Source organism: Syzygium oleosum, unplaced genomic scaffold, assembly GCF_021117445.2.
Source record: "Syzygium oleosum isolate NSW1041296 unplaced genomic scaffold, Sole_v2.1 Sole_v2.15, whole genome shotgun sequence".
Lineage (NCBI taxonomy): Eukaryota > Viridiplantae > Streptophyta > Magnoliopsida > Myrtales > Myrtaceae > Syzygium > Syzygium oleosum.
The window spans coordinates 5,839,607-5,866,283 of record NW_026607499.1 but is presented as its reverse complement, the minus strand read 5'-3'; the positions used below and the strand labels follow the sequence as shown (position 1 = coordinate 5,866,283).

General features: G+C 41.6%; 5 protein-coding genes across 7 annotated transcripts; 4 read left to right on the top strand and 1 right to left on the bottom strand.

Annotated features, from left to right (window-relative positions):
* Window positions 1-2,527: 2,527 nt before the first annotated feature.
* LOC115692500 (transcription factor MYB3R-2-like) lies at window positions 2,528-6,885 on the top strand. Of its 2 annotated transcripts, none has more exons than XM_030619363.2 (8): window positions 2,528-2,592; window positions 3,138-3,241; window positions 3,578-3,632; window positions 3,946-4,003; window positions 4,390-4,484; window positions 4,568-4,668; window positions 4,829-4,957; window positions 5,415-6,885. In XM_030619363.2, exons 2-8 carry the CDS (start codon window positions 3,144-3,146, stop codon window positions 6,496-6,498), a joined length of 1,620 nt encoding a protein of 539 aa, XP_030475223.2. In that variant the 5' UTR covers window positions 2,528-2,592; window positions 3,138-3,143; the 3' UTR covers window positions 6,499-6,885. The 2 variants fall into 2 exon arrangements, with proteins under 2 accessions (XP_030475223.2, XP_056174130.1); XM_056318155.1 differs by lacking the exon at window positions 2,528-2,592 and adding an exon at window positions 2,702-2,991.
* A 2,113-nt stretch (window positions 6,886-8,998) lies between these two features.
* Window positions 8,999-12,725, top strand: LOC115692501 (bifunctional UDP-glucose 4-epimerase and UDP-xylose 4-epimerase 1). The gene is made up of 9 exons (XM_030619366.2): window positions 8,999-9,497; window positions 9,916-9,965; window positions 10,086-10,221; window positions 10,769-10,870; window positions 10,982-11,209; window positions 11,328-11,409; window positions 11,507-11,589; window positions 11,666-11,757; window positions 12,468-12,725. Exons 1-9 carry the CDS (start codon window positions 9,231-9,233, stop codon window positions 12,550-12,552), a joined length of 1,125 nt encoding a protein of 374 aa, XP_030475226.1. The 5' UTR covers window positions 8,999-9,230; the 3' UTR covers window positions 12,553-12,725.
* A 126-nt stretch (window positions 12,726-12,851) lies between these two features.
* LOC115692507 (CASP-like protein 4A4) lies at window positions 12,852-14,505 on the top strand. The gene is made up of 3 exons (XM_056318287.1): window positions 12,852-13,735; window positions 13,930-14,065; window positions 14,189-14,505. The coding sequence occupies exons 1-3, from the start codon at window positions 13,485-13,487 to the stop codon at window positions 14,363-14,365; spliced, it is 564 nt and encodes a 187-aa protein (XP_056174262.1). The 5' UTR covers window positions 12,852-13,484; the 3' UTR covers window positions 14,366-14,505.
* A 165-nt stretch (window positions 14,506-14,670) lies between these two features.
* LOC115692498 (DEAD-box ATP-dependent RNA helicase 47, mitochondrial) lies at window positions 14,671-18,020 on the bottom strand. Of its 2 annotated transcripts, none has more exons than XM_030619360.2 (2): window positions 17,859-18,020; window positions 14,671-16,781 (listed from the first exon to the last, which is right to left on the bottom strand). In XM_030619360.2, the coding sequence occupies exon 2, from the start codon at window positions 16,534-16,536 to the stop codon at window positions 14,860-14,862; it is 1,677 nt and encodes a 558-aa protein (XP_030475220.1). In that variant the 5' UTR covers window positions 16,537-16,781; window positions 17,859-18,020; the 3' UTR covers window positions 14,671-14,859. The 2 variants fall into 2 exon arrangements, with proteins under 2 accessions (XP_030475220.1, XP_056174261.1); XM_056318286.1 differs by lacking the exon at window positions 17,859-18,020 and adding an exon at window positions 17,017-17,170.
* A 7,128-nt stretch (window positions 18,021-25,148) lies between these two features.
* LOC115692522 (BON1-associated protein 2-like) lies at window positions 25,149-26,142 on the top strand. Its single transcript, XM_030619398.2, has one exon. It carries the CDS (start codon window positions 25,298-25,300, stop codon window positions 25,820-25,822), a length of 525 nt encoding a protein of 174 aa, XP_030475258.2. The 5' UTR covers window positions 25,149-25,297; the 3' UTR covers window positions 25,823-26,142.
* Window positions 26,143-26,677: the final 535 nt, after the last annotated feature.

The following is a 26,677-nucleotide window of genomic DNA, read 5'->3' as shown; positions in this document are numbered from 1 at the left end:
GATATTAATTTTTAAAAATTAATTGAGTTATCAAACAAGTCTAAATCTAAGATTGTTTCTATTTATCTATTTAATTTTTGGGAAAAAACCACCAAAAATCCCAAACTTTACTACTTGTGACACATTTACCCTGAGCTTTTTTTTGTGACACCAAAAAATCCCAAACTATGCTATTTGTGACACATTTACCTCAATGTACTTTAGTTCATGGGCATTTTCGTCTTTTTTGCTTTTTCTTTTTTTTTTTTTCCTTTCCGGCGAGGGCCACCCTCGCCGACGTCGGGCGAGGGCGGCCCTCACCGGCGTCGAGCGAGGGTGGCCCTCGCCGGATACGACGAGAGCAGCCCTCGCCGGATACGGCGCGAGCCGCTATCCGCCGGCGTCGGGCGAGGTCGCCTCGGCGAGGCACCCTCGCTCGCTGGGCGAGCGAGGGCGGCCTCGCTCGCCGGGTTAGGCGACCCTCGCCGGCGTCGGTCGCCCTCGCTGAGTTGGGCGAGGTCGCCTCGCTGGGCGAGTGAAGGCGGCCTCGCCAGACGCCCGGCGAGGTTGCCCTCGCTGAGTCGGGCGAGGGCCGCCTCGCTTGCCCGGGCGAGGCCACCCTCGCTCGGCGCCGGCAAGGGTCGCCTCGCTGGGCGAGCGAGGCGGCCTTGCCGGGACTCGGGCGAGGGCGACCCTCGCCGGCGTCGGGCGAGGTCGCCCCGCTCGAGTCGGGTGAGGGCCGCCCTCGCTCGCCCGGGCGAGGGCCGCCCTCGCCCGATCCAGCAAGGGCCGCCCTCGCCCGACGCCGGTAAGGGCCACCCTCGCCGGAAAGGAAAAAAAAAAGAAAATGCAAAAAAGACGAAAATGCCCATGGACTAAAGTACAATGGGGTAAATGTGTCACAAATAACATAGTTTTGGGTTTTTGGTGTCACAAAAAAAAGTTCAAGGTAAATGTGTCACATGCGGCAAAGTTTGGGGTTTTTGGTGGTCTTTTCCCTTAATTTTTTGAGTAAATTTTCCTTTTTCCCATAAGGCAAATGAATTCAAATCTTTAGTCATTGAAATCGGGTTCTTCTAGTAGTCAAGATTTCACGTTAAAAAACGTTTTTCGCCTTTGGTTCCAATCAGTCGGGCTCCATCGGAGTTCGCCTTGCCAAGTTTGGTTCATCGTTCCCAAGGGGTTTTCGACCTCGAAAACCCTTTGGGGAAATGTTAAACCGTTTGAAAAGCATTCCCAATGGGCTTTCGGCCAAAAGTCAGCATTGGGAATGCTCAAAGCTAGTCTGAACCAGCTTTGGGCCTTCAACATTTGGCAAATGCCGAAATCAACTTTTTTGCCTCCAAACTACCCTCACTTATTCTGGTTTTATTCCGGTTTTGCCTCTCTTATTACTGTTCATCTTTTGCGCGAGGGCGGCCAGCGCCGGATCGGGCCAACGAGGTCGCATGACCCAGGTGACGCCCGCCTGAGGTTGCACGACTGCTCAGGCGCCGCCGGACTGGGTCATGTGACCCTCGTCGAGGGTCGCCTAGCCTCGAGTGACGGCCACCGGCAATAGATCTGGCTCGCTGGGGGTTGCCCGACCTCGGGCGACGGCCGCCGGCGCCAAATCTAGTTCGCCGGCGGCCATAGGCCTTCGCTAGCTTTAGCGAAAGGTAGGGTAAGTTTTTTTTTTAATAAAAAAGAAAATTCCCAAAGCCCTTTGCAAAAAAAAAATTTCAAACACTACTTGAACCAAAATAGCTTTACAAAAGATTTTTTACCAAACGCCATTTGCATTTCCCTAAGGGGCTTTAACCTAAAGGTATTTGCATTCCCCAAAGTTTCATTTACAAAGTTGAACCAAACGAGCATCTAGTCTAGATTGAGGAAATGTGTTGGAGATGATGCTCGTCTTAATTGGCCGAAAACGAGATCGTTGCTGAGGCTCGACCGCAGATGACAGGTGAAAATAGACTCGCCTAAGGAGGTTATGTGAAGCCTTAAGTAATTTGTTCATCTCATTATAATTCGCATACATTGCCTTTCAATCCATCAAATTTTATCATTAAGGGGATAGAAAAAGAACGCACAAAAAAGAAGGAAATTCAAAAACTTAACATTAAATATTTAACGTCGGAATTGTTATTTGATCATACGAACAATCGTGTTTAATAATATCTAGAAATAACATAAGGATTGTATTTAATAAATCAAAAGTAAAAAAAAAAAATTTGACATCAGCGTATGGCAAAAGGTTTAATAATAATAATCGTTTTCCTCCACGTCGGCGGCGGCTGCAACTCTCGTGTGCTTTCGCTCTCTTTCCTTCTTCCTCTTCGTCCTCAGCGTCTCGCGCAAGCTTCTACTCTCTGTCTCTCTCTCTCTTGCTGGCACAAAGCTTCGCAGAGAAGCCGATGAAAGATCGGGTTTTTGAACACCCCAACGCCTCCGATTTTCTCCCGCTAACTCCAGACCCTCCTCTGCGTATATATACATGGGCTTTCTCAGCGCTCTCTGCGATCACGCATCCCCCATCTTTAGCGACAGTCTCTAGCTACTTTGTTTGGCGTTCCCACTGTCGGTCGCAGTCCCGTTCTCGGAAACCCCGAGGTTTTTCTCCTCTCCGAGGTTCGTCTTCGTGTTTCGCCACGAACGTGTTGCGGTTTTTTTTGTGTGTGTGTGTGTGTGTGTTTTCTTTTTGGTTTTTGGGGTAATGCTCGGCTCCGTTTCGCGCGTTTTTCGTTTCGCCACGACGATGTGGAGGCGAGAGCAGGAGGAAGTTGACGTGTTTGCGATTTGGGTTTTTCTCTGTTGGGTCTTGTTCCTTAAGTCGAGCGATTGGTAGAATCCTGTCGCTGTCGCTTCCACGGGATCCTTAGTATCTTCGTTGTCGAGTTCGTAAGGTTCGCTGTCGTGAGTGGAATAAATCTGTGTGTGTTAGTTAAAGCAGTAGATGTTAGTGGCAAGGCCTTGGAGGGTTGATGCGTGTCGAAGTGCTCGGGGAAAGATGATCACTTGGACTGAATTGTAATCTTCTATTTGCATTGGCGCTGATTTTGTGCTCTTGCGAAACTTGGGTGATTTCGCGTGATTAGTTCTTCGTTAGTTCTTGTTTCCTTTGACTTGTCATTTGTCCTGATCTCATGCTGATTTACTCCGTCGTGCCTTTTTAGGTTAGCATGGTGAGAGTTAAGGAGGAATACGATGTGGTGGGGAGCCCTTCGTTTTCTAATGGCGGCTGCAACTCGTATCCGAAGAAATCACCGTCCACTTTATGGTACATTTCGATGTTTTACTCTGCTTTTTAAGGTCCAAGGCCTTGTGTCGCTCCTACCTCTTGTTTTGGCAATCATTCAGTAATGTAGCAAGTTCAAAACCTTCTGACTGCAGTTATGATTAAGTTAATTCGACATTAATATCTAAAATCAGCATGCAATAAAAAACTGAGGTGCATGCTTGTGACTTATTTGCATCAGCTTGATATAGCCCATTATTCAACAACATGGGCACATAAGTTGTTTGTTCAGAAGCATAACAGATGAACTACTTTTCCATATCTTGAATGGATTGCGCTTGATGTTCCCTTTTAATGCGGCATTTGATTTGACTTTAGGAGGGCAAGTGGTCCAATTAGGCGTTCAACAAGAGGAAGATGGACAAAGGAAGAGGTTAGTTTTTGAACAGCTACATTTCGATTCTTCAGTATGTTAAGATATTTTGAGTCTAAAGCCTTTCACTATAGGTGATTGACCAATTAGGCACATAAAGCTTACGGTGGGACCAATTGTGCATATTCAAAAAGATTAGGCTACTCTGTTGTTACTGTGAAGGGTTTAATTCCCTCCAACCTTCATATGAGAGCAGAACATACTTCTTTCTGAGAATTTTTACCGTCAACTGTTTATTGCCCTGTAACGTTTTCTCTCTAGGAGAGTTCTGAAGCTTTCTAAATCCAGCTACATTACAATTTGATGTGAACAGGACAGACTTCTTATTGCAGCGGTGCAAAAGTTCAATGGCAAGAATTGGAAGACAATAGGTCAGTGTGACTCTTTCCTCCATCTCCCTCAAGAATTACTCGATTTTTTGCACAAAGAATTGCTAGTTCTTTATTTTGGTGGAGCAGGACCATCAAGAGATTTGTAATTGGCCTACCATCAGTAGAACTAGATTGAGCGTAATATGATGGTGTCATTAAGCATGATAGCTTCAACAAATTCAGCCAAGTCTGTGAACTCCTGCCGTGCTAATGGGAGATTCCTTGTTCAGGAATCTATTACCTCAAAATAACTACAAGATTTTTTTTCAGTAATATGGTTGACACATGTAGATGTGTGAAGTAAATGATGCGGTGGTTCCATTCCATATACATTAGTTTGCGCTCGGCAAAAGGCTGATGCTTTGATTGTTTTCGTGTGTTACCAGCTGCATGTGTCCCTGGTAAGACAGATTGCCAGTGCTTGCATCGCTGGCAGAAGGTTCTAAATCCTCGTCTTATTAAAGGATCTTGGACAAAGGGGGTAATGTCAAATATCTGTGCTCGATATGATACTGTATATTGTCAGAGAAAGCAAAATGATTTGCTTCCTCTTTTTTATTTCAGGAAGATGATCTTTTAATCAATTTGGTTAAGAGATACGGCTGCAAATGGTCGCTCATTGCAAAAACCGTTCCTGGTCGCATAGGCAAGCAGTGCCGAGAAAGGTAAACTATCACCTTAATTTCAGTTTAGTTTTCCTTACCAGATTGAGACTCTTTATTGAAAGATGTAAATATGTAATTATTGTTCTTAATTAATTATACTTAAGTTAGTATTTTTATTATAGAGTATTAGTGACTAAGGAGCTGCTGATTCTATCTTTAGGTGGACTAATCATCTCGATCCTTCAGTAAAGAAGGTTGCCTGGACAGCAGAAGAGGAATCCATTCTCGCTCACTGCCACCATGTTTATGGTAACAAGTGGGCACAAATAGCAAAAATTCTTCCTGGAAGGTACATATAGTCGACCAATGATTTACCAGTGGATGGCCCCCCATAATGTTGTTTTAACCACTCGCTTTAAAAGAAAAGGAAAGACTACTTTGAGATGACAAAAATCAAATGGTTGGGTAATTTTTTTGGTGTTACTTTCATAACCCTTAAATGGTGTTTAAAATGCATCTGGTTAGAAGCTTGATAATCCTGATCTACTCGAGTTCTGATGATACAAGTAATATAACTAGTCCTTGTTTTGCTCTCGTCTCGGCTGTTGGCCAGAGTTTCACTGCATTCGTTCTTGGTCCTTTTGATGTGGCCATTGTTTTGCCTTTTTCGCCCAGTATCTACACTTATCTAGTGCCTACTGGAACATCAGGATCTGATGAATACCCCCTCCCCTTCCCTATCTTGAATTGTTCAGTTAATTTTATGCATGCCTTTACGAGGTATTGATATGTTTTCACGCTGGCAGGACGGACAATGCAATTAAGAACCATTGGAATTGCTCAATGAAGAAGAGATCAGGTTCATGGTCAACCGGCTGTATAATGGAAATGTCTGATGCTAGCTCTGAATTTTGCTGTCCAGGGCTTAAGGCAGATTGCTCGATGGTTAAGTTGGAGCGACAAAGTCTGGATGAAATCACTTCTGTTGATCAAAGAATGCATTTGGACTTGAATAGAACTTGTTTCACCAACTTCACTCTTGAATATTCTCGTGGTGCTACGATGGATTCAGAAGCAGAAGATTGTTGGATATCAACTACTTCGCATTCAACAGCAGGGGCAAATAGCATAGCGTGTCCGACTGCCAATCCATTTCATGTGGCCACTGGTTTTTCTCAAGATGCTGATAGCGATTCTAATATTTCAATTTCCTCACTAGCTGCTCCTTCAAGCATGGGCGCATCTTTAACTGTTGAGTTAACTCCTAGTCCTGTCAAAGTTGATCTTTCTGTTGCCTCCCATAGTTTTGAATCACCTAAAAGGATAAGAGTAGGTGCTACTAGTACAAAATTCAGTGATGATCCCGGATATTTTTGTTCGAATTTCTCGAAATCCACAGATATGGACTTCACTGGAGCTGATAAGAGAAAAAACATTGCGGATATGTTATTGTCAGCACTTCAGCCGAGAGATCCGGTCACTTTGGTTGCAAATAATGGTTTCACAGGTGTAGAAAATCAAAATAGTCCATCAAGGAGTTTATGTTACCTTTCCACTCCCCCTAACTTGGTGAGCAGCGTTAGTGTCAAAAGTTGGAGTCCAGAGTTGATTTTGAGGAACTTGGCAATGACCTACAAGCATACTCCTTCCATCATTAGGAGGCGACACTCAAAAAAATTGGGCGATGCTTCTTTCTCGGGCTCTGCTAGCACGCCAGCATCGATGGTTTCAAATTCTCAGGAGAAGGACGGTGGTAGTGTGGATTTTCTGCGTGTGGAACAAGGTCTTCTATCGAATTTTCATAATGCTAGAATTTCCACTGCTGCTAAATGTCTAGAGAAATGCCTAGAGCATGCCTTCAACATGGAAATGGATATGGTTGTTCCCTGAACGTGGGGTTTATGCCAACAGCGCATTACCTGGAGATGAGTGAGCAAATCAATGATGTTTCATCTGTACCAAGCATTTCTATTATGTCAACAAGCTCCAGGACGGGGCCTACACAAGAAGATAGCTATATCGCTGATAGTATCTTCATCTGCATCTTTGTAGCTTACTTTGCTCCATGAACTTGTTTCCTGTTAGTCTGACTCTCGGGGATGACAATGGCACAGCTGTGTGTATAATGTGGCTGTGTTACTTCAATTGAAAACAAGTACATACAAAAAGAATTCCCTCTCTACTGCTATAACTTCAAGATTGCATGTACTGGCATTTTGTAATTGATGACAGCTCAGCTCTGTAAGGAATAAAAAGTAGGAAAATCTTGCTTTCACAGTTCTTTAGGCCCATTCTTTGGCATTATGACTTCGATTCCATGGTTTGTTTCCTGTGAGATGTAATTTTCTTGATTGTCTATCACGGTTTCCCTTGTTCTATGTTGGTACACATTCAACTTGTTCATGGGCTCGATAGGCCGACAAGCTCATGAGACGCTACCCATCATTTGGGTGTGGTTGGACAACTCTTGCCTCGGGTACCTCAAGAGGCCAACTTGGCACATCAAAGGTTGGCCAAGCCTAGCCACAAATTCCTAGAAATGAAGGGTGTTGGAGTTGGGACATATTTCTTTTAAAGTCTCTGTTTTCTTACACTACACTCCTCAGGCGCGACCCCATTAGCAATGTGGTCCAGCATCAAGCTAATCATTTTTCCAAGGGCATAGCGCTTCTCAGCCCAGCTTCCTCCATTGATGAAGCCAGCTTCCTAAGGAAGCACCTAAAAGCAAGCATTCACGGGACAAATGAAATTCTCCATCTATATGCTGCAGCAACACGGAATAAATCGAGCACATCCAAACTTTTTTCTCCTCAGAAAACAATGTCTGTCTATAGCAGTATCAAGTAAATGAAGCATGTCATCCTTTTCATACTCGTTACCTAACCCCATGTGCGGGTGGGTCCTTCTTGCTCTCATGCTCGTCCACGGTGTTGCTGTCAGCTCAATACCCCTCCTTGAAAAGCGGGAGATCTCGGTGGAACCTCATCAATGGTGAACAGAACATTTTTTTTTCACAGTTCCTTTCACTGAAGAGATGGATGGTATCTGCCATTTGTCCTCTGTTTCTAAAGTTGAAAAGGAAATTAAGGGGGGGAATTAGGAGAACTGCAACTAACTGGAATGAAACCAAAAGCGTGCTTTTTAGTCGACAAAATCATGGAAGTATCAGGTGCAAAGAATGCAATTCTGCAGCCAACACCCACCATCAAAAACATCACTTGCTTTGTCCTAGGACGCTCCCCAATGAAGAAGCTGTCGTCGTCATCATTAATTCCGTGGTTGAGCTTGAGCCTTCCAATTTTTTTTTTATCATTGAACTCCTTCGTACTTTTCAATCGAAGCCATCCTCTATTGGCATCATCCAAAGGTGATTTATTATGCCGCACATGGGAATGAAAACAAGTATAGCGAAATCCTGAAATATCCACTTATTGGTTGGGCGTTTGAATTGAATGCAGACGGCATAACCTCATTCGTGCACTTGTGATATGCAAATATCGTGGAGATTAATTGGATACGTCAAGTTCTGGAAAAAAAAATGAAGTATGTTATATAATATATACACGTATATTAGATAAATCAAAATACTACTTTTTTTCTCTCCTTCCTAAGAGTAATTTAACTACAGTTTAATTAAATATTCACAAAGCTAACGCTTTTCTTTTCTTTTGGAAAAATGAGAATCGTCATCACTTCGAGGGATTCCTGTGGCATATCGTTGCGCGGATGTTGCACCAATCTCTTGTGGGCAACTTTGATATAGTATACTCCTTGATTTTACACACCAACTCCTTAATTTTTATTTATTGACATCCGAGGTTGATGTTCATTTTATTTCTTCTATTGCCTGATCATTACATGAGAAGCAGATTTTAAGAATCTTTTGCGGCTTTTCGTCCTAAATATGGATGGCATGGATTCGAAATGGATCATTGAATTTGGGATAAACCTGGGATAACTTAAAAATTATAAAAACCTATTAGAAATAGCAACAAAAAACGAATATTTTTATGATCGTGTCGTCATCCGACAAAACGGGTGATCGGGTTCATGTTTTAAATTATAATATTTACGCATTTCATGAATCCGAATGTTTACGGTAACGATTATATGGTAGAAAAACAGTTGTATCATATTAGTCTGATAAATAAATAAAAAATTTGGATGCCCTAATTTTTATATTTGGAAAAAAAAAAAAAGTGATGATGACCCTTCATTGGATAATGATAAAACATCATCGTCAGTTACACTTGTCCCACTTATCACTTGCAGATCAGAAATTACCTTGAAAACACTTCTCTTTTCGGCCAAATTACACGAATCCAGGAAAAGGGGTAAAGAAAGAAAGCAAGGAAAATATAATTGCAAGGGAAGAACCAAAAATAGAAAAAGCGCGCGAATAGATTCATCCTCCGGCTAACCCGATTACAACAAGAAGGAAACAAAAAGCCGTAACCTTGATCGCAATGGATCCTCTGTTTCTGTCTGTCTCGCTCTCTCTCTCTCTGACATGCGTTTTGTACTTATCCCCAACACAACACCCGCAAAATTTGTTTCCTTGATTTTGCTCAAACCTCTCGTCACCTCCCACTTTCTCTCTCTAGTTTTTAAAAGGGACGCGCATGTTGCTCACTGTTGATGTCTCCCCTGCTTCGGTGAAGGAAAAAAACCAAAACTTTCGCCGAATTGGTGAAATGGGTTCGCCGGGAAAGACCGTTCTTGTGACCGGTGGGGCTGGTTTCATCGGCACCCACACCGTGGTTCAGCTCCTGAAAGATGGGTTCGGGGTCTCCGTCATCGACAATCTCGACAACTCTGTCCCCGAGGCCGTCGATCGGGTTCGAGAGCTCGTGGGTCCTGAGCTCTCCGAGAAACTCGAATTCCACTTGGTACTTTCATTCTTGAATTTTGTTTCTGTTTCAAGGTTTGGTGAACTGGGTGTTTGTTTGTTCGTCTGTTCGAGAAAGAAAATGTGGGGATTGAGTGGAATTTGAAGTTTCTGGCGTTTGGTCTTGTGTTTCACTGAGGATCATGTTGTCTGGAATTAGAACAGAGGTTGAAGAAGATGAGTCAAAGTGACAGGTGAAAACTTTTTTCCCGACTGCCTATCAATGCTATGTAGCGTAAATTCTGTCTGTCTGTTCTAGTTACTTCATTGGAATTGGGGAATTAATTGGTGTGGATGTAAGTGAATTTACTATTCGTTCAGTTTAAGCTTATGAGGTCCACAATATGGTGGAGTGGACTTTATAGAGCTCACATTGTTCGTACCCGTTTTGCTTGTTGATGGTCTAGAGCTTATTGCAGGGTGATCTCAGAAATAAGCAGGATTTGGAGGATCTATTTTCTCAAACGAAGTATGTACACCGTCCTTGATCCTTGCTCTTATCTTTGTCCTTGTCCAATGGCCTCGTTGGTTCTCTGTAAATTCAGGGTGATTACGTCCTTCCTTCATTATTATTTTTTCAATGAAACAGCTTTGATGCTGTGATCCACTTTGCGGGGCTAAAAGCTGTTGGGGAAAGTGTAGCCAATCCTCGAAGATATTTTGACAACAATTTGATTGGGACTATTAATCTGTACGAGATCATGGCAAAGTACAACTGTAAGAAGGTATGTTTGACTTCGTTAGCATATGAATACTTGTTATTGTTGTTTCAGCTGCTTGCTTTGACATACGGAAAGACAATGCCTATAATTACAAGAAGCAAATAAATTGCCGACCGTGCCTGAAAAGCCCCATGCAGAACAGATATGAACTGCATGTTCGTTGGCATTTTACCTATCATCAAGAAAAGTTGGCCAGCATGAAACTTAGACGGGCAATGCCACTGCTCAATGTATAAGATCCACTCTTGTTTCATGTCTTTATGATCTCATAAAGCGCATGCATAGATTAATCCTTCTTTTTGAGATATGAAAGCTTTCATATAGTGTGATAGGATAGTTGATCGAGAATAGCTTTGAATAAATTATTTTTTTTAGCTTTCGGTCCATGCCTTTAGCTGAGTTTGCTTACTTACATAGCATTTTCCAGTCTTTTACAATGAAGAAATCATTGTCTCCCTGTTCTAGTGTTGTCACTAGAAGAGAATAATTTTTTATCTGCTATATCCTCCCCTCAGCTCTCATATAACAGTAATGTTCTTGGGGGCTACAGATGGTTTTCTCATCTTCTGCAACTGTGTATGGTCAACCTGAAAAGATACCTTGTGTTGAGGATTTTCAATTGATGGCCATGAATCCTTATGGGAGGACAAAGGTGTGCTCTTTTGGTCTGACTTATTTGTCCTTTTTGTGCCGGTATAATTTTGTTTTCTGCATGCTGAATATGGCTTCTATTTCTTGACCCCTTTCATGCACTTCTCAATAGCTTTTCCTTGAAGAAATTGCTCGGGACATTCAAAAGGCCGAACCTGAATGGAGAATTATATTGTTAAGATACTTCAACCCAGTCGGGGCTCATGAGAGCGGCAGAATAGGCGAAGACCCTAAGGGCATTCCAAACAATCTCATGCCTTACATCCAACAGGTGTCCGTAGGCAGACTGCCTGAACTTAATGTGTATGGTCATGATTATCCGACAAGGGATGGCAGTGCAGTACGTGAAGATCTCTTCTCAGTCTATTATTCATCTTCAACGAATTATTGACCTAATTTCATAGTTCTTGTTAAGCACGCACCTACTCATGCCAAAGTAACTTGCTTTTAATCAACAGATCAGAGACTACATCCATGTCATGGACTTGGCAGATGGTCACATTGCAGCTCTGAGGAAGCTTTTTACCACAGAAGACATAGGTGATCTTTAGATGTTCTTTTTGGTTTATTCTTGTAGATCAATAGTTTAACATCGTGTCGTCCAATAGAAAGGTAATACTCTCGATTATTTTCATAGGTTGTACTGCATACAACTTGGGGACTGGATGTGGTACTTCAGTCCTTGAAATGGTTGCAGCATTTGAGAAGGCCTCTGGCAAGGTAAGCTTCCTCTAGGATCTATTTTTATAGATGCTTCTAGGTTCTTACTCGTTGACATTTTCCTGTTTGCTTACAGAAAATTCCCATTAAACTGTGTCCAAGGAGACCAGGAGACGCTACGGAGGTTTTCGCCTCCACTGAGAAAGCAGAAAAAGAACTTGGCTGGAAGTATGTCCTATATCCTATCCGTTTTTTCAGCATTCATCGACTCGATCTCTCTTGTTTCCCTTTTCATATGGTCACTTAAAGATGGATTCATGTGATTTGCTCGATCATGCAAATAATTATTGACGATCTGTTTCATTAGAAACTTCTTGTGCTAATATTACTTGTAATATTTTATGGCTGACAGTCATTTCCTCTTCAATACTCTCGATAAGTAATTTATTGCTATTCATCTAAGAATCCTTTACCAAAAGATACTAACCGCCTATGCTCCACGAGTAAATAGTTCCTGTTGGTCATGCTCTACTCTTTCTTTGGTATAGCTGTTTACAAACTTATAGATCAAGTTCTTCCATTTCTTTTTGGTTTACGCGATTGTAAGTTCCACCACTTATGAGGCAGGTGGTCTTAGACAAATACAATTTTCAGGGATTTTCAAGATGAATTGACAATTAAAATTTCCTATGTTGGTTTGTCATGCTGTCGAGGTGCTAAAATTGGTAGCCATAGACTAGGGAATTGGTCATATTGTTCCGTTTCCTTTTGGATCCTAGTCTCGACGATACAAAAAATTTTCTGTCAGGATTGCCTCCATAATAGAAAATTCATAGAAATTGCTTTTTCCTGATTAACTGAGTAATGTTTAAGATGTAGATAGATCGATAAATTGAAGAATATATTCTGACTGCCGATTTTTCATCTCCTCTTTTCAGGGCCAAGTATGGTGTGGAGGAAATGTGCCGGGACCAATGGAACTGGGCAAGCAACAATCCATGGGGCTATCAGTCCAACCCTTGAACAATTTACAGCTGGGGATATACCACTTAGCCATTTTACATCTTTAGGGATCACCAAAGAGGTGAATTGAATGTTGGCAAAGAACACTTGAATCGGAGTTAGGACCAAATCACTTTTTGAATTTGATATGTTTACATGGAATTTATAATTTTCTCTTCATTTTCGATTGCAAAGATTACGAGTCTTCTCTCTTACCTCGAAATTAAAAACAAAATTGAATATACCCCGAGAAAGAATATGATTTTCGCTTTCTAGCTGTTACTTGCGCAGCCGCTGAACACAACAAACTCGTTAACATATTTGGCGTGTGATGCACTTCAAAGTTTCGTGCTCATTATGATGACATTTAATTAATCCCAAATTGAACACATTCTAGTATCAGATGAGTCAGCTGACAGATGGTCACGCCCTCCTTTTGTTACTTGCTTATTGATTGCTAACAGCAAGTGTGCTGTTCTTTTATTAGTACTGTAATAAAAAAGCATGACTAGTCAATAAAAAATAGTTGACGTAAAGCATGTTTCCTTGGGTGTCACCTGCCTCATCTTCCTGTAATTGGTGGACGTAAAAGATCTATTATCTCCTCCACAGCATGCACAGATGAAACAAGACTTTAACCAAAATTGACTGACAACATCGGGTGTCCGAAAGAACCAATTTTTTCTCAGAAGACGCGGAGAGATTTTTGCATGTGACAGATATTAATGGAGCTTGGACTTCTGAAGGTGCTTTCTTCGAAATTCTAAGGAAATTCTTAGCTATTACACTGAGATAAGGACACACTGATGCTAATTTGAACCTCATATTAAGTCAACCCTATGGTCCAGAGGGCCCCACCCTCAACATCTCGGTTGAAGTTTGAGGAACCTTCATTTCAAGAAAGGAGCAGTTGAAAGGAATCAATCCATCAAGAGCTCTCTTCGAAGGATGACATGGTGATTGCTTCTCCAACAATGGACGGCACATCTCCCGCTACTTTCGCCCAGCACCTCCCGACGCCTTCACCGTTCTCGTTCGAGGTCGCCTCTAACCGGTGGAGTGCGGCGCCGTCGATCCAACTCTCTAGTCTCTTCCTCCGGTTCATGGCGCTAATTCTGTCCTTCATCTCAGCTCTCGCGCTGACAACCCCGCCAAAGAAGAGAGGTCAATCTGCATCCAGCTTCAGTCAGCACCCTGAATTGATGTAAGAAGAACTCTCTCAATGTATTCATCTCTTATGCAATTTAAAAGCCTCAAAAGGGCTACGAAACTTGTATGGAAAGAGTCCGTAGTTAGTTCGTAGCACAACCTATTGCTGAGCCTGCACTTCACTTCTTTTCATGCACAGAAGGCCATTCGATGCTCACAATTTATTTTCCCCCTGTTGCTTCCTGGCAGGTATTGCTTCATTGTAACCGTTGTGGCTTTCGTCTACTCAGCTTTTCAGCTTTTCAAAGGTGTCTGTGATATTTCCTATAGAGGGATTCTAATCTCAGACAGGTTCTCGGACTACCTTAGCTTCATCCTTGATCAGGTAAGGGACATTTGTCGACAGTTCTGAGTCAGTTTCTTACTATTGCTTCTCTCCGTCAAGAAACCTGCATTTCTTTGTTACCGTATGGCAATATTAAGGCCGACATCTTACCGCATGATGCAGTTGGTGGCTTACCTTCTCATTTCGAGTTCTTCAGTGGGGATACAAGCAATTCAACAGCCAAAAAGGGCGACACCCCTCTGGACGCCATCTGTAATATCCATTAGCATGTCTTTTGCAGTCTTCCTGGTCTGTGCTCTATTGTCAGGTTACAAGCTTTGTAAGAGAATTATTTGGTGATGCTTTTTGGTATGTGCATGCGTGTTGCGTTTGATGGAACAGAATAGTATGCTCGTGGATGAATTGAGGTCTGACCTCTTGAAGCAACTCTTTTTTTGGTAGACAATTCATTATAAAGGCATCTACAACGCTCTAAGCAATTCTAGGGGATCCTCAGCATATATAATCACCAATTAGTAATAAGTACTACATACTAGCAAGAAAATAACCCCAAATTTTGTCAGTCGGACTGAAGCTGTCGCTCGGTCGATTGCTCATGTAGTATTCAGAAAATTATCAAAGTAGAATCACGACTTATTAGTAAATTAGCCATAACAGCAGTCCATCCATCCTATAATTCCATTTGAAGATAATATCATTCAACTAACACAATCCAAGACTGCTATGAAACGGTGTGCATGACTTTTAGTAGACAAAAAGAGGGGGATCTGTCAACCATCGCAATTTCCAATAGACTATCTGATACAGCTAGTAGAAAGAACAAAAAAGGCCCCTTATCTTGTGGGCTCCAAAGTCCTCTCTTCCTCCCCTGTCATGACAAGCTTGCCCTCTATAAATTCACAAGCAGGAATCTGAACCCCGAGCTGCTTCTGCAGTTTCTTGACAACGAATACTTCAGGCTCCTCACATATCGAAACCACAGTACCCTTCCTACCAAGCCGCCCAGTGCGGCCAGCACGATGAGCATAGTGAATGGAGTCTGTTGGTAAGTCCAGATTAACTACAAGATCGCATTCCGCTACGTCCAAACCCCTCGCTGAAAGCTCATTTGTCATCAGAACACGCAAATCGCCATTCTTGAACTTCTTTAAAGTTGTTGATCTAACAAGCTTACCCAGATCGCCATGCAACTCTGCAGCATCAATGCCACGGGCCTCTAGCTTAAAAACAGCATCTTTCAGCTGCTTAGTGTTGTTCATGAAAGCGATCACGGACTTGGCATCGAGCGCATGGATGCATCTTCTCATCGTGTCAATCTTGTGCTGTAGCTTTGTGACACAGTGATAGTGCTCCAAAGAGGGAGGTAGACTTGTAACAGCTGGTTGGCCGTGCAAATTTGAGGTTTTACTCGAACTTAACAAAGGCTTTGACGGATTAACAGGTTCAGACATTGGGGCAGAATCAAGCGTCATGACTTTTTCTGCTTGGACAAGCAGCGGATCATTTCCCCAGCTCCTAGCGGCCCTTATAACGGAAAACGGCACAGTTGCAGAAACCAGGATAGTCTGACGTTCTGCCCGCCTTACCATTGGACCTTTAGGCCCTCGTGCATCCGTGCTGGATCTTCTCCCTACATGTTCCAATATCCGATGCATATCCTCCCGGAAGTTAAACGAAAGAAGCTCATCAACTTCATCCAAGACCAAGAAACGACAATTGTGGGTGTGAAGCTTTCCGGCAGCACTTATTTCCGCAATCCGCCCCGGTGTTCCGACGACAATAGCTGGCTTATTTTTCTTCAGAGCTTCTTCTTGCCTAGAACGATTTGCACCCCCCACAAGCTGTTGAACAACTTTCTTATCAGCAGGTCCCAAGAGCTTCTCGAACTCCCTCACAATCTGCATTCCTAGCTCCCTAGACGGAGCCACGATAACGGCATCTATCTCCATTTTCTTCCCATGCTCATCCTTGCAATCAGGAGATTTCCTCCTTAGTGGACCTACTTCGGAAAGTATGGGGAGGAGATACGCCAACGTTTTTCCCGAACCTGTGTAAGACTGAATCACAACATCGTGATTCTTAAGAATGGTTGGAATTGCAGCAGCTTGAACATCAGTCGGAACCTTAAATCCTACAGCCTCCAACCTTTCTAACAATAACGGCGGCAAGCCAAGCTCTGAAAATGATTTCGCATTAAATGGACCCAGTCCTAATTCGAGCGGTTTTCTTGTAGCAACTGTCTTGAATTTATTGCTAGAAAGAGGCTGCACTTCACCCATTTTTTCTTTTCTAGGAGAAGTTTCATACTTAATTCTGTTAGTTTTGCCCCTATTTGTTTTACCAGTTTCAATCTTAGGACCAAGGCTTGCAAGAGTAAGGGGTCCCTGGTTACGTTCAACATGACGGAGCAATTGTCCACTCCCATGAAAGCAAGCAGCCCTAGAAAGAGAGGATAGCTTTTGGCAGGGCGAGGACAGGAGCAGCAACCGTGTTGATGATAACATCGGCATCTTCAACAATAATATCCCTCTGATAATTGTATCAACTTTGGAAAACCAACCTCAAGAAGCATGTAAAATTCAATCCCGGCTTAACTTCCCTTGACCACTGGAGGCTGACATGGTAACACCTTACTCTTTGAAGACGAAAAAGGAGATACACAACCAGTATATCTTTGAGGCCTTGGGACAGTTAACGTCGACGATCTTCTAGGGAAAACTAACCTTTAGGGTCTTCAGAAAGAATGTTTAGTGAACTACAATCAAACAAAAAGAAAAGTATAAAATGTCTGCTGGCAATGAGGTCAAACTGATGCTAGCATTAGTGTCGACATGCGAACAGTGCGACTCTCCTACCATAGATTGGATTCTCAATTTTACAACAAAAAGATTATCATAGACCCCCTGATTCAGATCTCGACCAACATGCAAACGTGCCCAAACAAAAAACTAAAACATGTATATCATTGGACACATGGTGGCTGATCCAACCTCTAAAAGATGCATGCCCGTGTACAAAAGGACACGCCTGAGCATCGTACTCTAAGAGACTGATGTCCCACCGCCAGTAAAAAGCGCACGATACCCTGTACTTCTCGCGCCTTAGAACACAAAACCTTCCTTCGTTGTCTCGTAGACATTTCCTCGAACACCATGAGAGGTGTTAAGCTTTATCATCCTGGCGTCGAGCTATTTTTCCGCAGGACCTTCCCTACAGTATCGTCACCGCAGTAGCGTTTAACCACCAAGTTCGGAAGGATTGGTGTGGTTCCTCTACGCCTAGGACACCAGAATATCGAACCATGAACGAAGAAAGGCATGAGAGAAAAGCATATTGACTAGTGATTGTGAGGCCCCAATTCTTGACTGGAGGGGACACCAAAGGCCGCGTGACAGTTACACGGCAGTTAACGAACCCAAGACGTCAGCCCACCCAACTCGCGAATCACACAATCAGCCGCGCCAATGCTTCGATTTCCCTTATATTCAACTCCGCCAACGATAAACGAAACCAAACGAATCAGTTCCCTCAATAGAGACATTTCCTCGAACACCATGAGGGCGTGACAGTTACACGGCAGTTGACGAACCCAAGACGTCAGCCCACCCAACTCGCGAATCAAACCAATTAGCCCCGCCAATGTTTCGACTTCCCATGTATTCAAACTCGCCAACGGAAAACGAAACCAAACGAAACGGTTCCCTCGGTCGAACTTCAAGGATGCTATCTCATGAATATGAAAAGAGAGAGAGAGAGCGATAAACGCAAACGAAGACGGAACACAGAACGAATTGAACTCCAGCACGGGCATTCGCATGCGCTAGGAACGAACCTGTAATGGGTGCCGTGCGCTTTCGTCAGTGCAAGGCTACAATGGAGGAAGAGATTTGCAGGGCAGGTGGTGTTTGCAGTGGTGGGGTGCAAACGCGGGGGCCTGAACGTCGGTCGGACCTAATCTCGTGGAACTGCGATTGCCTTAAGAGCCCCCCAAAAAAAACAGAACAGGAAAGAAATTTCCAAAAACTATAGCGATTTAACTCATTTTTTTTTTATCTTGTGTATGTCTATATATTAGTTTGGATAAATTTATTCTTGGTTTTGCTTACGAACGTGCATAATGGACGCTCGATTTGCTTAAAAAAAATATTTGTATTATCCATGCTGGTGTCATTCATCTCGATTTTTTTCTTTTTCAGGTTCTACAGCAGCCGACGAATGGGACAATGGAGTTATCGGTAAGGGATTTTTTGTAGTGGGATTTTGGTACAAGTTGAAATAGTTACACTATATGTTTGAGTCGAGGATTTTGGTGGTGGAATTTCGGTATTAGTTTGTTAGTCACACGTATATTATAAAACGGTACACTGTTAATCACAGAACCGAAGTCCTAAAGTATGTGTGTGTATAGATTTGATGACAAGATTAATGTTTGTTATCAATTATATATAATAGTGAAATAGTAACCACTTCTTCTTAGAGTTACAAGTGAAACTGATTCCCTGCACAGTATAAAAATAATAGGGCTACATTATTTAACAATCAACACCTTCGTACCATTGGGGAACAATTAGATATAATAGAATTGTATGTTCGACATTCATCTTCTCAAATTGCATCAATACCAGAATAGTCGCCGATCTTCAAAACATTTGAGTTCCCTGAAAAATATAAGGGTTAATATCACGAAAAACCCCGAACTAGTACACCTGTAACAATTTTACCCCAAACTATTTTTTTTACCACAAAAAATCCCAAACTGGTACACATGTGATAAATTTACCCCAAACTAATATTTTGACCACTAAAAATCCCAAACTGGTACATTTGTAACAAATTTACCATCCGTTAGTTTCCATTAAACTGAATTAATACAACAAAAAATCATAAACCGGTACACCTGTGAACAATGGAGGGTAAAACATAAAATTGGTATATCAATTAACTATCGCGTGTCATTTAACAAAGTAATTTGACATTAAAATTTAATGGAAACAAACTAAGGGTAAATTTATCACAAGTGTACTAGTTTAGAGTTTTTGGTGATCAAAGAATTAGTTCGGGGTAAAATTGTCGTGGATGTACTAGTTTATGGTTTTTCGTGGTATTAACCCAAAATATAACAAAGAATTTGCCAAAATCGTAGAAAAGAAAAAATAATCTTTAAGAAAATCACTCAATACTAGATACCCCAGATTAAAAGGTTTAGTCATGAATGATGCTCGACATCAAGTCAACGTTCTAGATAAATCTTCCATCACCGAATCAGATAATGAATCCAATCCTGAAGTAAATAAAATCACGTGGAAACATTCATAAACAGATTTATTACTCTAGAGCCACACCTCCAGCCCCAGTTTTTTTTTTGTAAAAAATCACCTGAGCATACGAATGAGATAAGAAACTTCTGACAATAGTATTGATTAACTCCTACCCTTGGGGAAGGGCCGCCTATAAAACAACGAGAAGTTAGATCATCCCATCACGAAGCAAAATGAAGCCATAGAATTCAAAATAAATATTCTCCTGATGCAATCTACGAATGAGATATAGACGGCGTTGCTGACAATAGTATTATTAACATCCTTAAATCATATTGTTACAGTGGCCACTGCTTATAAAATTCAACGAGAAGTTTAGATCATGACCCATCACGAAGCAAAAGGTGAAGCAACCCATCAAGAAGCAGAAGAGTCAACCAAGTCATCATGACACGGAAGAATCAATACAATCATGATTGCATTGTAATAATATTACTTGCATTATAAATTGCATCGCCTCTCGCTGGGAGGAGGCAGAGCCTTTTTACATTGTAGAATTTACAATTTGTAGGATCGGATCCCTTTCCCCTGCATTTGTACACCCCTCTGCTGCGCAAATCTCTCTTCCATCATCTTGTAATCTTTTTATTAATCTAATATTAAAACTAGGGGTGATCGATTTCTAATTTCGTCGTCAATTTTTAAAATTGGGAACAAGAGATCGGACCGGTTGATTCTAGGATCATGAGCCAGTCATTTAGGGTTTAGTTTACATCTTACTAATTTTTGTCAATAAATTTATGCCGACAAAGTTCATTTAGAATTCAGTTCACATTTTACTAATTTTTGTCAATGAATTTATGTCAATGAAATTCGCTTAAGGTTTAGTTCATATTTTACTAATTTTTTTTGAAAAAAAAAAAAAAGTAAGTCCGTCCGGTCCGATCAATTCAGTTCCCCTTTGGAATCGAGAATCGAACCGCCCGGTCACCGGCCACTTTTAGGAACCGGTAACCGGACCAACATTCCCAAAAAATGGACCAAACCGGCCAATCTGATCCAATCCAATCTAAGTAATTTCCGATTTGGACGATCCATTTTACACACCCTTAATTAAAACTACCATTTATATGATTAGTTTTATGATATGTTGATTTCTTTTCATTATATATATGATAATAAATTAATGTTGGTTAACGTGTGTGAGGTGGACATCCTTTTTGTTTTGTGGGTCTGAAGGTAACATCCTTTAAGTAGGAGGACGACCGTGTCATTGCCTTCGTGTTTATGGAGGTTTTGTTTTTGGTCACCTCATGTTTATAGAGTTAGGATGTGGCGGAATTAGTTTTAAAAAAAAAACAGGTAGGTGTAATAACTTAGGATTCTGGATACCCTTATTCCATCTTTACCAAGTCGCTTGAAAACAACAGGTAGGTGGGATTAAGTCTGTGGGTTTTGCTTGTTCAAAGTGAGTAGCTTTCTGGGAGGAAAAGGTTTCTAATCGAAGACTATTCAATGAATTTTAGTAAATGAGCGTCTATCCTTTGCCATGTCCATGAACAATTTCTTTCGCTCTCTCTTTTTCTTTCTCCGAGAAGAGTATACTAAACAAGTACTTTTATTGTGTGATCCTCACCGTTCCAATGCTCGTGATCTTTTGAACTGTGTAGGGCTCTCGTCAGAGACACATGATCCGAAGGCTAGAACGACGTGGGCAACGGTAGTTTTGGCCACAAATTTTAGATGGGTGACCCACTACTACTATAGGCTATTGATGGCAACTGTTGAAGCATCAACCAACGTGGTGGCAGCTGTGCTCGACAATGATTGGTAGGATATTATAGCAGCCCATGGTTCGCCAACTTAAGATGGGCTATCTCATCTCAAAAAGAAAAGAGAAACAATTACAAGGGTATGTTTGTTTCGGAAAAAATTTCGTGAAAACGGAAAATGTTTTTTCGGGTCTTCTCCTTTTACGGTTAGGGAATTGATTTTCCTAACTTTAAGTATGCATATTTTTTTACCGTAATTGATTTTCTACTGATCGATCATTTTCAGCAAATCAAATACGTGAAAGTCCAGAAAACTGATTCGTATGAAATTCTTTCGCTCAAACAAACATACCTTACATAGGATCGTAAGTGATAAACATTGCCACAACTTGTATGTACATGGTTTTTGTTTGTCTTCTTATTCATTTGCAGATGGAAGTTGCCACGATCTTTATTTGGATACAAATGATGTAGAATGCGTTGACGGGTAAAGTAAAATCCCAATTACCACCATAATTACCCAATTACCACTTTCCCCTCTCAATGATGAGCCACTCACATCCTTCCAACAAAAAGATAACAACACCATTGGACATCGGTCCCTCCTCCTCGGGCGACGGCAAAGGTCAACGTCCTTTCGTCTTTCGAGCTGTCCATCGTGATTGTCGCGTGTCTCAGGAGCATTTTCTACACGCAATGGGATCAACCTTGTTCCTCAATGCAAAAGAAGATAGGAATGATGTTTTAACTTGTGGAAAATTGTCCGAAAAAAGTCTCCGAAACCTTTCATGCGTCGGTCAATTCGGCTTTAAATCTTTCAATTCGGCTAATTTCGTCATAAAATTTTTAACCATTTGTTAATGTAATCTTTTCGGTCAATTTTTTATTGGAAATTACTGACATGCAAGTTCAGGTAGCGCCGACCGTCTGACGTGGGACGGCCGGCGTCCACGTCAACGATTTTCGGCTAAAATTGATCGGAATGACTACATCGGCATATCTTTAAAAGGTTTGGAATTAAATTGGCCGAATTGAAATGTTCAAAATTGAATTGGCCAGCGTACAATAGGTTTAAGATTTTTTGGACTATTATTCCGTGAAATTAGCGATTGGGATCGAGACTTTGAGTAATTATATAGATGATACCGTCGTCTGCGTGATCTTTTGAATTAATTAGCCTTTTAAATTTTGTATTCATTCCATTGGTGGGCAACCTCAATGACGAAATGGAAAAGGCTTGAAATTCTTTTGCGAAAAGGACATCCGGTTGTTTCCCCGGCCATATGCAGTGCAAAAAACCACCTGTGCACCCGGGTTGACGTCTTCCAGAGTATTGCTTGGAACATCCACATCTGCATGCTGATGCATACATAAAAATTATCAATAATGCAAGTTGAAGCAGGACAAAGAAAAAAATTAAAAAAATTAGCATATGTGGCCGAGTTTCCATGGCCTTTGGCCATTCCCCGTGTGGAAAGGTTAGTGAGCTAGAAAGTTGCAAGACTACTGTCAACTATTCTAAAAACTTAAACTGTTAGATGAAGGCGTGGTTTAATATTTAAATATTTTAACATTTCTCCTCACGCTTAGTCTGGTCTTTTTGCCTAATACTAAGCATGGACATATTTAATTGGGGAGGCAAATGGGATCCGGAAAGATTTAAACTCGGGACCTCCAGCTCTGATACTATCTATGAATTTCTGTTATAAAAGTTTAAGCTGTTAGATGAAGCCGTTGTTTAATATTTAATTATTCTAATACCGATAACTCCTCGTAAACGATGTATCAAGGTTCCAATACCCTCAATGACTTTTTCATCCTCAAAAGAGTTCCGCTCCTCCTGGTGGAGCGAGATTTGATAATAGAAAGATAAGGCGAATATTTTGTAAAGAATGTTCGTTTTTAGGTCAAGAAGCCAGAAATAAATGGCATAGAACTCGAAAAACCACTTTTTGAATGAATATAAATGCCAGTATTTATAGATGAATTATTTTTTGCATATCTTTGCGTAAATGCTTGGACTTAAAATAGTGGGAATAACAATCCGATACAACTCTCGAGTTTCTAGTTTTACTATTATAAAAATCATGTGTTAAAATTTACTTAAATGGAACAATATTAAAAAATTGTTACAAAGACCAACAAAATAAAAAGGTAATAAGAAGATGGCATATTTTTTGTGTCGATTTAGAAAAAGGATTTAAATGAAAAGATACTATATTATCTAGGCAATGGTGCAAATATGAAAACTTGTTAATAGTACCGAACGATTGATTTAATTATATTATGAAAAGTTGAGAGATTTGAGTGAATAAATTAAAATTTTATGAACTACATTGAACACTTATGAATAATCTGATGATCATATTGAATTAATTAAATGTCGAAGGATGACATTACACATTGGGCCAAAGTTTAGGGACTATAAGTGGCAATTTCCCTTTCGACCAAAAAAAAAGTGACAATTTCCCTTACCTTAAACATAAATAAGTTGCACAAATACAACAAATGCACCAAACTATGCCAACTATGACACAAATACCTCAAACTTTTTTTCGTATCATAAAAAATCATAAATTTAGCCACCGTGACTCAACTACTTCCAACTTTTTTTGTAACACGAAAAAATCCAAACTGATACATGTGTGAAATATATACCCTCTATTTTAGTTCCATCCGGATATATGTGGCGCATTAGTATGAGTTTAGGGAAAGTTTGGGGTATTTGTGTCACGATAAGCAAGTTTATGATTTTTAATGATACAAAAAAATTTGGGTATTTGTGTCACACTCACGATGGATATAGTTTAGGACTTTTTGTGGTATTAATCCATAAGTGCTTCTCGTCTTCATTTAATGCATGGGAAGAGGATTGATAATTGGAACCATACTATGAGTTTAGATTGGATTTCACAAAAGTACTTATTGACACGCACTAATGGAAAAGCAAGTTATATGAATATATAATCTTATAATAACTATATAATAGCCAAGTGAACATCATCAATGTGTGAAAATCCTAATTTGTCTAAATATATAAGAAAATATTTAACTAAAATATCTCCATTAATTTATAATAATCATCTTTTAATAATACCAATAATTACTTTTCTAAGAAAATATCTCAATGACAAACGCTCAGTGCAAAATCTCCTACATCATTGATCCACAAAAACCCAAATATGTATAAAAGATGTCGCCCACTTTTATTCTCTAACAAAATTTAATGAAAACCTCACATTGGTTCAGAAATTAAGGACCCATTTCTTTTAAAAAGAACCACTTTAGTTTGGGTATCAATTTTGGCCTAACTATTTTTGTCTTAAAAAAAGGCACTTACCTTAACTTGGGTTCCAATTTATGGTCCAAACTTTTTCCAATCAGTACTCGTATTTGATCCCCTTAAGTTTCTATACAACGACGTCATTAAAGATGTGACGTGTCATTCCACACGTTCCCACCACTTATTGCGGTGTGGACGTGGACGGATTGCGTACAATCGGAGAGCTCCCCTATTTTCGGACATCGCCGATCGCGAGTTCAAGGTTCCATTTTTCTTGATTTCATAACACGCTCGGATTAGGTGAACTGCTCGTTCGTGCCTCGTTTTCTCTCAAGTAATCCATTTCTTCAATCCATACGCCAAAAAAATCCAACCTTGAATGCTCGCATTTCCTTCTCTTGCTTGGTTGAAGACTAATCAGATTTTGGCTGCAGCTTCGACGCGCGACAATCGCAAGGCTGCCAGGTACATGTATAATGACACGTCGAATCTCCAACGAAATTATCAAGACTCGAGTTAAGGTAAGTGCTTTCTCACAGGATAAAGAAGAGTTGGACCCGAACCGGGAGGCGGGTTAAAGTCGAAATTATTTTAAGCTCTTTCGAATTTGTGTAATTAGGACAAACTGACTAAAAGTTCTTTCGTGAATTTCTACAATGTCTCTCTCGATTGGGTCATGTGGATAATGATGCCACCCACCTTCACGCGAAAGTGGGGAACATTTTTTTTATTGTTTCTGTCCGCTGTGCGTGGCTCTGTCCCAAATTCCACGTCACATCACCGTCGGACACCACTCGAAAACCAAACCAAACCAAACCAAACCCCATCGTCTGTCGTCCGTCGTCTGCTGAACCAACTTTCAAGAAACCGGACCACATGTTCGTCCTCGCCCTCCGCTGGCCAATTCCTCCTCCAAACACGCTCGAAACTCCAGCTCTGGATCGAGATCTGCCTCCGCATGACGAGCCACAAGACCGAGACTGGCCCGATTTCCGTCGAGATCACCGTCATATCGGCCCGCGGCCTCAAGAACCCGACCCTGAACGCCCTCTTCTCGCGGCGCCTCAACCCCTTCGCCACCCTCGCCGCCTCGCCGAGCAGCTGCCGCCAGGCCCACGCCACCAGCGTCGACCGCCGGGGGGGCACGAGCCCGACGTGGAACGAGAAGTTCCGGCTCTCCGTGGACCCGGCCTTCTTCGCCGACATCCGCTCCTCCGTCAGCCTCGCCGTCCGCGCGCGGCGGCGAGGCGGCGGCGAGGCCCTGCTGGGCTGTTGCCAGATCCCGGCCACGGACATCCTCTCGCCGGCGGCGCCTGCGGGATCCGTCGGGTTCCTGAGCTACCGGCTGAGGGACCGGGACGGGACGAGGGGCCACGGCACGGTGGACGTCTCGGTGAGGGTCGTGGTCGAGGACGGCTGGGCGAGCTGTGCGGACGCGTGGCCGACGGTGATTGGCTTGCCGGTGGCGTCCTTCTGCGGGTGATCACTGGATCAGTACGAGACGGGGAGCTGTGGAGCGGGGCCCCCCCGACCTGATCGAGCGGTCAGGATGGGGTCCATGATTTGATTTTTTTTTTTTCACTTTTTCTGTAAAAGAACAGTGATTTGGTTTTGCTTTGTGATGGAGAATCGTCTTCCTTTTTTGTAATTCTTTTTCGGTTTTATCTTCTTCTTCTTCTTCTTTTTTGTTTAGAGATTTGCTTTACACAACAAGTGAGTGTGAAAAATCCTGCTCGCAAGAGTATGATCAATCCTTTAAAGTTCTAGATCTTTGATTATCGTAACATATTGGCCGTTAAATGAGTGACGTGTGTACTTAGAGATATTTGCGTAACCAAATTCGCCCACACACGTGACCCATCTTAACCCAAATTCATCCACGCACGTAACCCATCCAACTTACAAAAATTCTTTGCCCTGATATGGACTTGATAAAAATCCATCTTCTTAACTAATAATTTGTATTGTACTTTTAGGAAATATTCTTATTGGTCTAAAAATGTTATGCATGCCTGTAGAGGGTAACACTCTTTGTCTCCGGTAATTATTCGGTCTTCGTAAGATATACGGGTATGTCCGTCAGTAATGAGTCCGTCAGTCAACAGTCGTCTGAACGCATAAGAAGTTCGTTGCTATTGATTAAAAGAAATGTAATTATTAACTTCTCATGGCAAAAAAGGAAAAAAATTAAAATCGAAACGGTCGATTTCAGGGCGAATAGATTCCAGAACAAGAATCTAGAAAGGCACCATGCCAGAGCCGCTTCCTGGTAATTAAAGTTGGGAAGTGAACCGAATCCTAAAACTGAACCGACTGGTTCTGGGACCTGAGAACCAGC

What these genes read in the sequence shown, in the direction of transcription:
- LOC115692522 (XM_030619398.2), top strand. Translation starts at nt 25,298, where the DNA reads ATGACGAGCCACAAGACCGAGACTGGCCCGATTTCCGTCGAGATCACC.
- LOC115692501 (XM_030619366.2), top strand. Translation starts at nt 9,231, where the DNA reads ATGTTGCTCACTGTTGATGTCTCCCCTGCTTCGGTGAAGGAAAAAAAC. An exon ending in ATCCTTATGGGAGGACAAAG is followed by an intron (nt 10,871 to 10,981) that starts GTGTGCTCTTTT and finishes ACTTCTCAATAG; the next exon opens with CTTTTCCTTGAAGAAATTGC. An exon ending in CGACAAGGGATGGCAGTGCA is followed by an intron (nt 11,210 to 11,327) that starts GTACGTGAAGAT and finishes TTTAATCAACAG; the next exon opens with ATCAGAGACTACATCCATGT.
- LOC115692507 (XM_056318287.1), top strand. Translation starts at nt 13,485, where the DNA reads ATGGTGATTGCTTCTCCAACAATGGACGGCACATCTCCCGCTACTTTC. An exon ending in AGTCAGCACCCTGAATTGAT is followed by an intron (nt 13,736 to 13,929) that starts GTAAGAAGAACT and finishes GCTTCCTGGCAG; the next exon opens with GTATTGCTTCATTGTAACCG. An exon ending in TTAGCTTCATCCTTGATCAG is followed by an intron (nt 14,066 to 14,188) that starts GTAAGGGACATT and finishes CGCATGATGCAG; the next exon opens with TTGGTGGCTTACCTTCTCAT.
- LOC115692500 (XM_030619363.2), top strand. Translation starts at nt 3,144, where the DNA reads ATGGTGAGAGTTAAGGAGGAATACGATGTGGTGGGGAGCCCTTCGTTT. An exon ending in AAGGATCTTGGACAAAGGGG is followed by an intron (nt 4,485 to 4,567) that starts GTAATGTCAAAT and finishes TTTTTATTTCAG; the next exon opens with GAAGATGATCTTTTAATCAA. An exon ending in GGCAAGCAGTGCCGAGAAAG is followed by an intron (nt 4,669 to 4,828) that starts GTAAACTATCAC and finishes TTCTATCTTTAG; the next exon opens with GTGGACTAATCATCTCGATC.
- LOC115692498 (XM_030619360.2), bottom strand. Translation starts at nt 16,536, where the DNA reads ATGCCGATGTTATCATCAACACGGTTGCTGCTCCTGTCCTCGCCCTGC.